At 42.6% G+C, this 16,541-nt stretch overlaps 1 protein-coding gene across 1 annotated transcript in view; it reads right to left on the bottom strand.

The window, feature by feature from the left end:
* The window catches only part of LOC130034950 (protein SET-like), a 65,853-nt gene extending 50,775 nt beyond the window's left edge, over nucleotides 1–15,078 (bottom strand). The window contains exons 1-4 of the mRNA XM_056126454.1: nucleotides 15,059–15,078; nucleotides 14,621–14,681; nucleotides 13,961–14,092; nucleotides 11,502–11,689 (exon numbers count right to left, since the gene is read on the bottom strand). Coding sequence (XP_055982429.1) covers nucleotides 11,502–11,689; nucleotides 13,961–14,092; nucleotides 14,621–14,681; nucleotides 15,059–15,078 — 401 coding nt within the window. The remainder of the gene's footprint in view (nucleotides 1–11,501; nucleotides 11,690–13,960; nucleotides 14,093–14,620; nucleotides 14,682–15,058) is intronic.
* Nucleotides 15,079–16,541: the final 1,463 nt, after the last annotated feature.

Raw genomic sequence — 16,541 nt, 5'->3', positions numbered from 1 at the left:
CAGATGAACTAGATTGAACTGAGAATTATCAAAGATATAAAAGGTATGTGTTTTCTTTGGCTTTTTGACCACACCCAGTGGTGCTCAAAGTCTATTCCTGTTTGGCACTCAGGGATCACGCCTGATGGAGCTTGGGGGACCATACGTGATGCTGGGGAACCATGTGTGATGTCTATGAGAAGGATGACCGCAGGCTTCTGACAGAGTCTTCTGGAAGTTTGCTAACTGAACTCCTTTTCTGAGAGTTCAGAGAGTGAGCGCTGGCTGTCATCCAGGATACATCTCTGTCTATGTGACAAACCCTGGTGTTGCACTGACGAGTCCTAGACAGAGTTCACTCGCCCAATTCCACAAAACTGCATCATTATACTACAGTTTTTTGGGGGGCTTCTATGCCTGTTAAAGAAAAGCTCCTGGAAGATGAGATGTTTTGTTCACGGGCATTTATAAGCAAATGTGCTAGTGACTACAAGTGGGAGAGCATGGTGTCCAACAGGAGTTCTGAGGACCATGTTCAGCTGGGACTTCTTCCACCCAAGCTCAGGTGCTGTGTACTGAAGGCTCCCCAGGGCGAGGATGAATCGTACTGTGTAATACAGAAGGACACCTCATCCTCATGGGTTTTCTCTAGTCCTTCATGATTTTCAACATGAATTTCTCTTAAGGTGAAGCATATGTAAGCATGGTCCACACCTGATGCAGCCCCTGTACTCAGTCACTGTGAATGACTATAAAGGTCTCCAGGACATTTTAACCCGTTTAACCCATCACACAGGTAGCAAAATAATTTCCTTAAAGAGATTATGTATACCCTAGGAAATAAGATATTCAGTGTTAGTTCATGGATCAAGGTCCATGCCTGCATGTGCTGACCTGGATTTAATGGCTAGCACAACATGGAGTCCCGAGGCATGTACTGGGTGCAGCAGAGTAGGCCCCAGCATGGGGTGTAGCTATGGAGAGCAGCGTACCATTGTTTGCTCAGTTATCTATAGCACACAGGATTTGTTGAAATTTCTAGGCTGTTAAATTATTTTTTCAATTTTTAATATTTGATGATAAAAGGTAAAGGTAAAGGCCCTCCCGTTGATCATCGATTTGCTCGAGCGGGCCCAGTAACGTCTCCATTGGAGACTTTGTTGTTACTCTGTTTGGCATATCGAATACTCTCGGTAGCTTGCCGGGCTCTCCGAGAGGGGCGAAGGAATCGAACTCGGGTCGGCCATGTTGGCCACTTGATATTTCATGTCCACTAAACACTGCAAGCAGCATCGAGAGTAATTTTCCAAGTGAACATATATCCTTGGAGACAGGGAGCGGATGTAATGCTTTCTTTCCAGTGATTCTTCTTTCTCAGAGGTCCTTTCTGTGACCCACACCCAAATGTTTCAGGAATATATAAAATCCTTAGAACTGTTAGTCAAAGACACTGCTTCCTGTTCTTCATATTTATGAATCCTAACATTTGTTTTTTTTTGAAGAGATACTATTTTTAAATGAAATCGAACAACATATGAAGAATTCATGAAACCGTGCTTAGAGCCATTCTCCGACTTCAACTAAAATGAAGATTTATGACATCTCCCCAAATTTTCCCATAAAGAAAACATATACGTGAAAGTATTCAGGCATTTTCTTATGAGGAAATTCTACAATTCACTCTGCCAGTTCTACTCACAAATTTCCAGAATATAGATTTCTGCTTAACATAGCTAATGAAACATTGATAATATTGGCAGCATGTTTAGGTATGGAACTAACGTCTTTCTGCCTTCTAAGTGTGAGGATCTATGGCAATAATCCATTTCCTTTTTTCGTGGGTTTAGTTCCTGTAAACACAGTGTATGCCTCTATATTTGTAGTTTAAGTTTAGTTTGCAGGATAATTGAATCCATAAAGAACTCAGTGACTAAGTGAAAATCTTTCTGCTTGATTAGAGAGGAAATTCTAGGTAGAAAAGGGGTGAAAGATAAAGAAAAAATGTAAAACTGTACAAATTAGGACCCTTTGGTCGTTCATTAGTAGCCTGTTTTTGTTTGGTGGTCTCAGCCTGAGGTGCTCAGAGTTTACTGCTGCTTATGTTCACAGGGATCACTCCTGGCAATGCTTGGAGACCATCTGCAGGTCCAGGGGTCAAACCCAGGTCTACTGCATCTAACGTATGCATTTTACCCACTAAAATTTCTACATCTTCTAGAGGATATAATTTTTAAATGTTTTTTAATAAATCACTGTGAGATTCAGTTACAGACTTACAAAATTTCATGATTACGTTTCAGCCATACAATGATCGAGTACCCATCCCTACATCAGTGCCCATTCTCCACCAACAATGTTCCCAGAATCCCTCCAACCACCCCCTTCCCATCCCTCCCACCCTGCCTCTGTGCCAGGCACATTCCCTTTTGGATTTTACGGTTTGCAACATAGGTAGTAAGTAGCCATCATATTTGGTCTATAGTCCATGTTCAGCACACATCTCCCATCCCGCACGAGCCTTCCAAGCATCATTCACTTAGTGGTACCTTCTTTATCCCAGCTACCTCACCCCCTGCATCTCAGGCTAGCCTGCAAGCCTTGGAGCAAACATTCTGGCCCTTATCTCTATTATTGTTGGGTATTAGTCTCCCATTCTTCTACTTTCTTTTCCACAAATGAGTGAAGTCACTCTATGTCTGTCCCTCTCTTTGTGACTCATTTCACTTAACATGATACTTTCCATCTTGATCCATGTATACGCAAACGTCATGACTTCATATTTTCTCACAGCTTCATAGTATTCCAATGTGTATATGTTCCAAATTTGCATTAACCAGTCATCTTTCTTGGGCACTCAGTTGTTTTTCCAGACTTTGACTATTGTAAACAGTGTCACAATGAACATACAAGTGCAGATGCCATTTCTACTGTACCCTTTTACCTCTCATGGCTATTTTGCTCTGCATCTCCTTGATCATTAGTGATGGAGAGCATGTTACCATGTGCCTTTTGGTCATTCAGATTTCTTCTTAGGGAAATCTTACATTCATCTCGTCTCCCAACTCATTTTATGACGGGATTGGATATTTTCTTCTAGTACATTTCAACCAGAATCTTGCATATCCTTAATATTAACCCCTTATGAAGAAGAGTAGTGGGTGAATATGATTTCCCATTCTCTCGTTGTAATTCTCTTCTGGTCACTGTTTATTTTGGGGTGCAGAAGCTTCTTAGTTTAATATAGTCCCATTTGCTTACTTCTGCTTGCACTTGCATGGTAAGTGGCATCTCGTCTCTGATGATAATTTCAGCTTCAATGTCGTGGAGGGTTTTGCTGAACTTTTCTTCAGTGTACCTTACGGATTCTGGTCTGATGTCTCTAATTTATTTTGAACACAAACTGCTCATAAATGAAAGACTCTCAAAGCTCAGTCTGTTTCTTTGCCTGCGTTCTAGTTCATAAGGGTGCTCTTTCCTAGCTTTATAACTAGGAAGGGCTATGCCATGCTCTTCCTGCAACTAGGCTGGCTTTGGTTTTATGAATTGTCTTTAGGAACTAGCTTTTCGAAATTTAGACAAAACACGCGGTGTCTCTTAGAAAGATGATAAAGTTAAGTGTAAATAGGAAAGGTCATACCTGAGAGAGAAGTTCTGATAGGAGAAGGAAGAAACTGCTTCTGCTCAGAAAGGGGCTGAAGAGAACAGTGTTGCCAAGGTTGGGTGTGACAGCCTAAGGCACAACTAAGAGGTGGGGAGCCTCCTCCAGGGAGCCAACAACTGTTTAGGAAGAAAGAAACAATGGCTCATGATATTTGAGGGTAGTTACTCACTATTTTATTTTAATTTGTAAGATAACGTTGTGGCCCTCCTGTGTGGACTGGGGGATCTCCCTTCTCTTACTCTTTCCTTTCAAGAAAACCAAAGTACCACAAATGAGAAAGCACAAACACATAAGGAAGATAAGTGAGGAAGCTTGAATCAACAGCAATTCATAACATCTTTTGTTTTTATTTACGTGTACTTTGTGAAGAAAGGCTGGAGCGATAGCACAGCGGATAAGGTACTTGCCTTGCACATAACTGACCAGGCCGACATGGGTTCTACTCCTCTGCCCCTCTTGGAGAGCCTGGCATGCTACTGAGAGTTTCTCACCCGCATGGCAAAGCCTGACAAGCTCGCCATGACATATTCGATATGCCAAACACAATATCAAGTGTCACAATGGAGACGTTACTGGGCCTGCTTGAGAAAATCCATGAACAACGGGAGAACAGTGACAGTGACCATTTCTGAAGAAATCACTTGGAAATATTCCTTAGACAGAAAGCCTCAAGGGAAAAAAGAAAGAATGAAACATCATTCTCCTAGGTTTAAGCTGTAACAGAAAAAGTTACAATGCATCTACAGATTTCAGTTTGAAGATTTCAGACCATGTATAGGAGTATCCAGGTATGGTAGAAGACTCCAGAGCAAAGCCAGCAAGTCCCTAAGTATACCAACTAAAAGAAATCCTAATAAAACTACTGGAAAACACATCCTAATCAGAATGAAGAAACTATAGATAAAGATACAAACAATACCCAAAGCAGCAAGATCAGAGAAGAAATGGACTTACAAGGAGCATCTTTAAGAATTACCACAGACTCATCAGATTTAAATCTTTGAGGACAAAGACAGTGGTGGGATAGAGTAAAAACAAAGTTGGAATACCCCCCAAAAATCTGAAAGATCAATGAAACCAAGAGCTGATTCTTTGAGAAAATAAACAAATCAATAAAGATCTAGCAAGACTTAAAACAAGAGAGAGAGGAATGTAGATAAAGAGAGAATTCTGATACTTTACTAATTACTAATAATTATTAATTTACTCTAATAATCACTGTCACTGTCCTCCCGTTGTTCATCGATTTGCTCGAGTGGGCCCAGTAAGGTCTCCACTATGACACTTGTTACTGTGTTTGGCATATTGAATACACCTTGGGGAACTTGCCAGGCTTTGCCGTGCAGGTGAGATACTCTTGGTAGCTTGCTGGGCACTCTGAGAGGGGATTCTAATAATAAATCTAATAAACTGAATGAGAAATAAAAAGGGGTCCACTACATCAGAAAGTACAGTAATCCTTAGAATCATCAAAGATTACTTTGGAAATCCTTATGCCTTGAAGAAATGAATAAATTCCTGGATTTCTAAAACCTCCCAAGGCTAGATTCCTATAACCCAGAAGATTTGGATTACCATCATAGGCCTATAATTATTGAGGAAATTGACATGGTCATGAAATGTCTTCCCCCAAACAAAACTCCAGGCCCAGATGGACTTGTTAGGGAATTCATTTCAATCCCAAAAGAGTTCCCCCCAAAGGAATACTGTCAATTCTTTTCAACCATGTTCTGAAAAGTGAAGAAACAGAAACAGTCCCAAAGTTTTTCTATGAGACAAACATCCCCATGACACCCAAGGCAGACAGAAACACCAGAAAAAAGAAAGTTATAGACCTGTAATCCTGATCAACTCAGATGCAAAGATTCTCAAGAAAATACTAGCAAAGAGAATACAATGACTCATGGGGGAAAAAATCATGCACCACAATCAAGTAGGATTCATCCCCGGGGATGCGAGGATGATTTACCATTTGCAAGTCAGACAACACAATACCCCATATCAATAAAAGAAAATATAAAATCCAAATGACCGTACCAGAAGATGGAGAAAAATGATTTGTCCACAAGCAATGCAAATGCCCTATGCATTGTACTATAGCTCCTGGCCCAGCATATTTTTAAACTGGACCTTCTCCGAAAAATTCAAGGAGTATTTCATACGTTAAGTCACACTTGAAATACAAGGATGACGATTCTAAAAGTCTAAAGCAATCTCTCTGACCTTACAACAAGTATCTGATATAATTTCTAACTCTGAGAAATGGTGTACTAAAATTGACATTGAGAGAGGCACAGATGTAGAAATATCTCAATATATTTCCTTTGGAACCTTTTTTCAAGTCCAAATGACAAATTTTCAGGTTGCTAACGGTATATCAGTGTAATGTTTTACTGAGAAAACTTGAGTCTTCAAGGATAATTATCAGGTCTGTTTTATATTTATGTTTTTTGATTCTTTATTACATCACTCACAGATTTTTTGTTCAAGAACATTATTAGAAGAAACACATTCCCATTAAGGTGACGGTCACTGTCACTGTCCTCCTGTTGTTCATCTGTATTGCTGGAGCAGGCCCAGTAACGTCTCCATTGTGACACTAGTTACTGTGTTTGGCATATTGAATACGTCACAGGTAGCTTGCCAGGCTTTGTCCTGCGGGTGAGATACACTCTGTAGCTCGCTGGGCTCTCTGAGAGGGGCGAAGGAATCGAACCTGGGTCGTCCGGGTCAGCTGTGTACAAGGCAAACGCCCTCCCCACTGTACTATCAGTTCAGCCCTTTAAGGTATCAAAAGTATAAGAATTAAAAGAGTTCAGTGACGGAAATGTTCAAGTATAAAAACTGGAACATTTACACAATGGAGTACTATGTAGCTGTTAGAAAAGACGAAGTCATGAAATTTACATAAAAGTGGTACTACATGGAAAGTATCATGTTAAGCGAAATGACTCAGAAAGAAAGGGATGGACGTAGAAATATTGCATTCATCTGGGGGACATAAAGTAAAAAAATAGAAAACTAACACCCAAGAATGGCAGAGATTAGTACCAAGAATTTTACTCAATGACCTGGGAACCACCACACATGTTAGGGGAAAAGGGAGCTCAGAAAGAGAAGGGAACACCAAATAAAGGGTGGTTGGAGGATCCTCCCAAGATAGGAGAAGCACGCTGAAAGTAGACTATCGACCAAACATGATTGCCACTCAATGCCTCTTTTGTAAACCACAGCACTCAAAAGGAGAGAGAGAGAAATGCCCTGCCACAGAGGCAGGGTGAAATGGGGGCTGGGGCGTCGGAGGGATACTGGGGTCCATGGTGGTGGGAAATGCGCCCTGATGGAGGGATGGGTGTGTGATCATTGTATAATTGAAACCCAAGAGTGAAAAAGTGTAAGTCTGCAACTGTACCTCATGATGTCTCACTATTAAAAAAATAAATTAATAAATTAATTAAAAAATGAAGATACTTGAACATAGTGAGCATCAAGTATAGTAAAGGTAAGATTTCTATAAATAAATAACAGTAATAATCAACACTGGGCTGGAAGGTTAGCACAGGGAGTAGGGCATTTGCCTTGCATTGGGCTGCCCGGGTTCGATTCCTCCGTCCTTCTCAGAGGGCCCAGAAATCCACTGAGCGTATCCTGCCGGCACAGCAGAGTCTGTCAAGCTCCCCATGGTGGATTTGCTATGCCAAAAACAGTAACAACAAGTCTCACAATGGAGACATTACTGGTGCCCGCTCGAGCAAATCGATGAACAACTGGAGGACAGTGCTGCAGTGCTACAATAATCAACCCATAAAATTTGAATTGGTATTCACATGTAGCTATTTGAAGAACCAGAGAGCTCATGTTTAAAAGTTGGAAATGTATAATGGGTAGGAAAAGAATTAGTCTCTTCATTCACGCAAGTACTGCCTTGTACCAAGTTTGACAGAAACAGCACCAAATCGTCTGTACTAATTATTTGGTCAATGTTTGAAACTACAGAGTTATTAGAATTATAGCAATCTTCAATCATTAATGGTAAGTTGATTCGGTTACCATCATTAGTCATGCTTAATTGCCAACACATATTAAAAATGGGGCAGGAGTAGAATGGCTCGGTTTAAGTGCATTAAAAAATTTCATGGATTTAATCATACCTCAGATAGCATGCTGTAAAATTTCTATTAGATGTAATGCCACTTTTCCCTCCATTCATTTAAGGTGATTGAGAATATTCACTGAGCTTGCTACTTGTAAAATTTGAATATGACTTTTGAAGGATAAGCTGAGATAATATACTGTGAGATCTGAACTAACTATGGTGCTCATTTTCTGGGTCTAAAGATTTTCAAGTTCCTTTTTCTGCATTCCAGTCAAATGAAGCAGAATTATGAAAGTAGTTTTGCATTCTCATTAGCACTTTGGCTTGAAATACACTGGAAATTTGACGATATTGATATTTACAATGTTGAATTTCTGATGGATAACTTGCAATACAAATATTTTTTTACCTGACTCTTGCTACTAAATTCCTGAAAGGCAGAATACATATATATATATATATATATATATATATATATATATAATATGGAAATGGTGAATCGTCAAAGCAACATCATGTAGAGATTGTAAGTAACTATATATATATGGTGTGAAATCATGAAATCATGAAGCAGGGAGCAGGTTAGAGGATATATAAAGGGTGGGTCCAATGAGATGAGATGGCAGGAGCTGGATAGAGCCCATCTTTCGTTAGCTCCTCACAAGCATTACATTGGCCAATCCCAGGAAGCAATCAAATGGCAGAGTAAAGAGGGCACTGCAAGGAAGGAGTGACAGTTGTGGCCGTTGGGAGTTTCTGTTAGTGCTTAAGCTCTAATTGAGAGGAGGTGGCCAGATTGGTGGTTGCAATCTGATGGGAGAAACAAGTGAGGGTAAGGAGAGAGAATATTTATAAACCCAGGCACTTTATAAGGGAGTGTTCGAGGCTACAGGTTGTTGCAGTGTGTGCATGTGTTTGTGTGTGTGTCTCTGTGTGTGAGTGTGTGTGTGGGTAAGAGGGGTTGTCCAAGGAACGCCTTTTCTTTCCTGTCTTCCATGGCCATCCGACCAATTTGAGCTCTTAACTAGGAGCTGTAACACTGAACAACTCCAGGCTCATACGGACAAATTACAGGCATCCGCCCTGACTCAGAACTGGCCTCAAACTGTGGAGACATTGTGGACAGCTTCAGTTATACCATGAAGGGATTGTGGCAGGCATCTCCCAGGGGAAGTTAAATTTTGCATGGTACTGAAACAGGTGCCTGAAGGGTTAGTAAGAAAATGGACTGCTTGTTTCGCCCTGTCCCTGGCCAATTTTTGATCCCCAGTCCCCCGACTTGTTCCTCAAATAGCTTCCCAGTCGATCCTTTGTTCAGAGCCCTGAATAACTCTGAACTCTGCAGGGATCGACTGAAAAACCAAACCAAGACAACAAAAGCAGTATGTCCGTAAGTGCAAAGTATGACTTTCAGGCCTTTATTCTTTTCTTATTTGCTATTTTGTCTTAGAGATCCTACATGATGCTGCCTTGATCATTCCAGTTTTCCAAGCCATGATTGGGAATAAGGTACATACTGGAGTGTACATACTACTATCTTTTCTGCTTCTGATGTTTGGCAAGTATTAACATCTCTCTCTTAGTCTCTATGACAAAATGAATATTTTCCTCAATGAAAAGGACTTGGATATATAGATTGAAGTGAGATGTACAAAACTTCATATGTTCATCTTATTGGGGACTTAAGGTCACCTTCTTAGAACTGAAGTCTGGTTATGGGCAGTGAATGTTTGAGGGGATCTATAGGCTCTTTAGTAATCCAAAAAACCTGCCCTTTTCTTGGGTACAGGGTGTTGGATCACATCCACTGATTCTTGGGCTTTTCTCTTGACTATCCTCTCAGGGATTAGGGATCAGTCCTGATGGATCTCAGGGACCACATGGAGTATTGGGGATAGAATTTAGGCTCAACATGGGCCAGACGAGAGCCCAATTCACTGTACTCTGTCTCTTCAGTCCCCTAAAGTCATTCTTCTCCCACCTCAAACTTCCCATTCAGAGGAGTGTCTTGAAAATTGAAAAGCATCGATGGAAAAAATCTACAAACTCCAAAATATTTCAGATAAAAGAATGTGTGGAACAAAAATGTTACAATTTGGTTACAGATCTAATTTGGATGTGTAATTAAATTTGACTTTTGACATCCAAAATGGAATGTCAATATTGCAGCTGTTTTTGTACGAAAAAAGAACTTCCAAAGACTATAATACAAACCATGCTCTATCACGTAAAAAATGTCAAATACAGTGCTCTTAGCATCTACTCACATATCATTTAGTTTTAGGGAATAAGTCGTGATTAAAAGGTCTGTAGCCAATGGAGTACTATGTAGATGTTAGAAAAGATGAAGTCATGAAATTCACATAGAAGTGGTACTACTACATGGAAACTATCATGTTAAGCGAAATGAGTCAGAAAGAGCGGGATAGACACAGAAAGACTGCATTTTTCTGTGGAACATAAAGCAGCAAAAGGGGACACTCATACCCAGGAGTGGCTGAGATTAGTACCAGTAATTTTGCCCTTTGTCTTGGAGGCCAACCACATGTGCTAGGGGAAAAGGAAGCTCAGATAGAGAAGACAGCACCAAATAAAGGGTGTTGGGAGGATCCTCCCAGGGTGGGAGAAGCATGCTGAAAATAGACTATAGACCAAACATGATTGCCCCTCTACGCCTCTCTTGCAAACCTCAGGACCCAAAAGGAGAGAGAGAGAACAAAAGGGAATTCCCTGAGACAGAGACAGGTTGGGATGGGGGGAATGGGGATGGGAGGGATGCTGGGACCCGTGATGATGAAGCATGGGCGCTGGTGGAGGGATGGGTACTTGATCATTGTATAACTGAAACCCAAGCACAAAAATTTGTAAGTCTATAATTGTATCTCATGGTGTTTCACTAATAAAAAAATTTAAAAAATTAAATAAAAGCTCTATAAATATGTTTTTCCGAGCTGAAACGTTAACACCAATAAATGGAACACACGAGTCACATTTTTTAAAATATCTGTACCAAAAATATTACTTATCCAGTTTCCACTCAGTATCAGTGCTTTTAGCAATAAGACATTTTGAAAAATGACTGTTAATATCTATGGTTCCAGATATAAGTCCCATAGCAAAGCCTCTCTTAGCCAAAGCACATATTGACACCAAAGCCCTTACCTACAATGTCATGTTAGCAATAGTAGCACATTCACGTACAGTTCCTTTAATTAAGACCCTTAACAAAAAAGACACTTAATCAAATGTTCTTGTAAGTGCACATACTGAGGGTTGGGGATGGTCTTAGCTCAAGGGGTTGCAAACCAAAATGTGCTCAGGTCTTAGTCCTGGTACTAGACTCAGAGATAACTCTTGGCAGGGTTCAGATGACTCTAAGCTTGACCCAATTCCCAGGGTTTCCCATAGATGGACATGGTGGTAACATCCTGCGAGAGCGCTCGCCTCTTCTCCTCATCACATGACCCCATCCTCCCATTTCCAGTTGACCTGAATGAATTGGTAGGACCTGGAGCCTCAGTGCACGTCCACAAAGGTAATGTGTCTCCCCTTCCCTTCTCGTGTTCTTCTGCTTACCAGGGCCTGTGGTGTAACCCCATGGCTGCTAGCTTCCTGGGAGAGATCTAAGAGGGGATTGAATAGTACACCAAGTAGGAAAAAGCCCTCGGAGTGAAGGTGTCAGGGAAATGTGGGGGCAGTGGAGGGACCCTGGACAGGTGGGGACAGGGCAGGGGCTCTGGGCTGCAGGTTCTCATTGCTGCTCACCCTTCTCCACCCTCCCCGTTGCTGCCATACGCTGCTGGCTGAACTTGTGCCTCTTGTCTCCTGCAGCGTGGAGTGGACGTGTCAGGACAAGAGCAGTCTTTGTCCATTCCAGGTGGAAGACCAGCCAGGGGAGGAGTTAAACGCAGCGTCTGCTGGAACTCAGAGTCCTTTAGGTCAGCATGTTCCTGCTAGATGTCAGCGACACCCACAGCGACTCTGAAAGACCACACTCCAAGTCAGCTCTCTACCTTCCCACCACGCCCCCAACAGAGGCAGACTACTGTACTTCAGATCCATCCCAGAAGGATTCTCAGCCAACACTTGTACTTCCATTGGGATGCCTTTCACATCAACTCACACTCTCCCCTCCCCCAGTACACCTGCCTGTTTCAGGGACCTATCCTTCGTCTCCCCTTTTCAGAGCTGTAAGCAGTTAAGAGACTCAAATGTTTAAGAGCAGTTCTCTGTGACCCCATCCCTTCAAAGGAACTTCGGGGTCTCAGGAAAACTAGACCCCACCCTGTACTCTTAGCAGGAAGTCAAAGACAGAGGCCACCGTATCTCATGATACCATGAGATTTAGTTTCTTACTGAGGAGCACAGTACATAGATAAGCCTCTAGTACATAAGGGAGTATCTTGAGTGAGAATAGATGCATCTGTCCTTTTGATGGACTTTTCCATGTGTGGCAGTAATCTGCTGATCTATTGGATGAGAGGCTGCATCTTTTTGTGGTAAGAGTTTCTTCACCATGTGGGTGGTGGTCTGAGCCTCCTGTCTCTCTTGAGTTGTGCTGACTGAGTTTGGCCACTGTCCTCATATCAATTTTTCCAAAACGAACCTTTTAAAAAAATGTTCTTGTCATAATAGACATCGATTTTGGGGATATCTATGTCAGTGTGGTAACTTTCCACGTACATAACCTTTGACTCTCAGAAAGGGTTTCTCTTGTAGTGTAAGTAAATACTTGGTGTGTTTATCTTTGTACTTGCTTTGACTTGGATGACAGCTGTGGTTGCTGAAGGGTGGTTTTTTTTTTTCTCTTGAATGTTGCCAAAAGCACCCTTGTTTAGTGCCTCTGCTTCCGAAGTGAGTGAATTGCTTTTCCCCGTTCTCCCATGTTTCTGCTTGTTTGGGAGTGCATTGGGGCACCAGGTTTTCAGGTCTCTTGTTGTTCATGAGGAAAAAGCACTGAATTCAAGAAATTCTCTGAACTTGCTTTTGAATAAATTTTCTAGAGGTTCTTGTCTCTCTTGCAGATCTTGGGACTCAGTCACAGAGGCCTCCACTTACTGATCTGGATCATGCCAGCTCATTCTTTGACATATCGTTTTTTTCTGAAAATTGGTTTCCTATTTGCACACTTTGGGGATGCTTAGAATCCTTCTTCTCATGAGAGATGGAGGTATTGTCTTGACTAATTTTGGGAAACTCCTGATACCCCTGGCTGCTTCTCCTCCTTGACGTGATGTCATGAAGTGCCTGGGAAATGGGTGAGTCCTCTCTGGAGGCACTGTGAAGGTCAGCCTTTGTTCCTTCAGATGCCAAAACATCTGCAGCTAGATATGCATTAGCCTTACACTCTTGGAGAAGTGCTCCTAAGCACTGTTATGAAGGCGGACACCACTCTTACAGTCCTGAAGTACTATTTCGTTGGCAGGCTCTGGGGCCTTTATCCGAGGCTCAGGAAACTCTGCCAGTGCCAACAAGAGATCACAGTTCTTTTCTGCTGGTGCAACCATAGAGTTTGTATATTTTATGAGACTTTGACAATATGTGTAAGAGCCTGTTTGAAAAGAAACCTGAATGTCTTGGACAGAATCACAATCTGGAGAGACTTCTTGAAACAATAATTCCTAAATTTGACCGTTTTTATGTCCTGTCCTAACCCCAGAAACTGGGTGCCTAACGTGGCCTCTAGCAGTCCTGCATGCTGGTGAGAATTTTGAAAAGGTTGAGCACTGCTCATCTTCTATTGCCTGGGAATTGGTGTTCCTGAGTTCAGTTCTTCACCCATCATTCAAGGCCACTTCATGCTTCCTGATTTGGCTCACAATGCTATATGGGAAGGTCTGGGGAGGGGTCTTGCTCCTCTTTCCAGGCAGAATGGATCCTGAGGGCCTATGAGCATCATGCTGTGCTCTCTGTCCCAGGTTGTGTGTCCTCCCATTTTGTGGGTCCTTCCGCAATGAAAGAGCCCTTTTCAGGACCTGGAGAAAACTGTCTGGAGAGCCAATGGCTTCTATTCTCATTGTCCTGTCTTCCGGGCTGGCCAGAGGTGGTTTCTCAGAGACTCTGGCTAACTTCATTTTCCTATCAGTCTTCACAATCAGTATCCACTAAATGGGTAGGTGGGATGAAACAGACAGTCTCTTGATTGAGGAGAAGTTTGAACTTTTGAATCTTTAAGATATTTGTGGACTGAGGATCTTGAAAGGTAAAAGCCACCTATGTCTCACCTGAAGCTTTACAATATGGCCCACTAGCACCGTCATAAATTGTGGGATGAAATCCGGTGGTTTCTGTTTGCTGTTTATTTTGAGCAACCGGCCCTCGGAGGAGATGATATTTGCTGCTTTTTTCCCCAGCATCTGTTTGAGCACTATAAGTAACAAGATTGAAGCTATAAGCATCTTTACAAGTCTCACTTGCTTTTATTTCCATCCATTTCCTAACTTGCTTTCAAAATTTTCCTATATCCCTCTTGCTTGCATTCATTGTGGGGAGATTCAGAAACTCCCTTCTCGATCTTATATTATATGAGTCCACAATCTCTATTGGTTGATGGGCTGAGCCTGTAAGGACATCCTTTGGATTTGACACACACTGTGCCCTAGATCCTGCATCGAATTATTTTCCAATGATATTTCTTTTTGGCACCTCTACCCACGATTTTCCATCCTTCGGTTACTTTGTCCCATAAAAATAGGTGGTTTGTAGGGCCTGACTCTGTCTTGTGCTTTATAAACAACTGGGATCCTTCTAGGAGTTTGCCTCAGTTTGGGGGCTATTTGACCATTCCCGTCTTTATGGTAATCCAAGACCTTTTCTGAAAAGGTCCTTGCAATTTTCCTTCCAATTTTTCCTGTAACTCAGAGGTGCGGAGAAAGATTCCTTACCTTTGCATAATTAAAGCCATGTTCTGAAACCCTTCCAGTTTCCTCATACACTACCTGAAAGCTGCACATAAGGAGAGTGGGTCACAGGGTGAAGAGAGACACTGGAAGCTCTGGGATGTCTCCCTGAAATCTCTCTCTAGGGGAGATATTTGGGGGATCTGACTGTGGACACCAAGAGACAGTGTCTACAGCAACATGGTGCTATCAGTATTGGGCCGTTTTATCCTGGGGGTGCAGGTTCACTTAAGAACTGCTTCCCATTCATTTTCCTTCCAGTGTCCCCTGAGGGGACAAATGTTGGCAACAGTTTGGAACAAGGGCAGCAGCATTGCCCCACCTCACCCTCCCTGGAGAGGAGTGTGAGCACAGCTAAACCTCTTGCTCCCACTGGGAATGTTCCCAACACCTCGCCAGGACTGCAGGTCCACTCAGACCCACAGTCCACCAGGCAGCGCCATTTCCGAACTTCTCTGGGCCTGCGCCTGGAAACCCAGATAGTGGCAAGGTTCCTTGTTCTGTCCAGGCGTCTTCCTCCGGCTGTGTTTTCTGAGGGATGACTCTGCCACTTTCCATCTCTGGGGATCAGGAGGCAAACCCCAGGGGAAGGAGGGGAGAGGGGACCTCAGGTCCTGGCTGTGGCAGCCGCTTACCTTTGACCATTCCATGGGTCCTTCTCTTGTTTCTCTTACAGGCCTTTCTTGGAGCCTGAGAAGTCAGAAAAGACAGACACTGGGACTTGTTTCTCAGTGCTCCCTCTCTGGAGTAGCTAAGGACCCACAGTGGTCATGAAGAGTTGAACCTTCCCTTACTCAGGAGCTGTGGTTTTCTTTCATTTATTTCTAGAGAAGAAACATTAGGGGAGTAAGGGAAGCTCTTGATGAGCACGCCCACGCCCCCACCCCCCCACCCCCAGAATCCTTCCCTCCCTGCTCTGTTGCTCAAGAAACACTTATGTTCTCAGGCACCTGGGTGCTCAGATTGGTCAGCTAGGACCTAATTTGTGGGGCGAGTGCTCAGGGACTCTCATCAGTGACCTGTGTTGGCCACCACTTTGGAAATGCTGGGTTCAGACACATGCCAATGGTTTGTGGGTCTGGCTTCCACAGACACAATCTAAGATATTTTGTTTTCACTTGCTTCTCAGGAAATTTGGGACCACTCACAGGAGCCCCTCAGGAGAGCTACTTACTGTAATCTCTTTGGATAGAAATAGCTAAATAGTGAATTATATCTTCCCCTCTCTGCCAGGCTGGTTTCTCCACAGAAGTATTCTGTTTATTTATTTCGCTTTCTGGGTCACACCCAGCGATGCTCAAGGGTTACTCTTGACTCTACACTCAGGAATGATTCCTGGTGGTGCCTGGGGGACCATACGGAATGCTGGAAATTGAACCTGGGTCAGTCGATTGCAAGGCAAATGCCTTTCTTGCTGTGCTAGTGCTCCAGCCCAGATCCTGTTTATTCTTTCCTGGGAACAGCTGTCCTTCTCTTCCCCATCTCAGAAATATATCCACTGAGTTTTAAAAAGCAGAAATAATAAAAAGGAGAGAAAAAGACAAAAAAGATCGATTCTTGTTTTCTTGGTTGCATATGGTCTCTAACTCATTATTTTTCCTAGGTTTTTCAGGTGGCGGTACGTATGAATCCTCTGGATAAAAGGCCGTATTACAAAAAAGGTGGTCACAACACAAAGGATGAGAAGGTTTGGGCTAATTACACAGTTACTGGGTTTTCCTTTAAACCAAGCAAGAATCAGGCTTTTCAGAATAGAGAAAAAAAACAACTCCATCTGAATCGCACAAGTGCCAAAATGAAGAATTATGACATCTCTCCAAATTTTCCCAGAAAGAAAACATATACGTGCTGCGTGGGACGGGCCCGGAGGCCCAGCTCTTGGCAACCAAGCGAACGGCTCCTATTC

This window comes from Sorex fumeus, unplaced genomic scaffold, assembly GCF_029834395.1.
Source record: "Sorex fumeus unplaced genomic scaffold, SorFum_2.1 ptg000063l, whole genome shotgun sequence".
Taxonomy (NCBI): domain Eukaryota; kingdom Metazoa; phylum Chordata; class Mammalia; order Eulipotyphla; family Soricidae; genus Sorex; species Sorex fumeus.
This window is presented reverse-complemented; position numbering and strand designations above follow the sequence as displayed.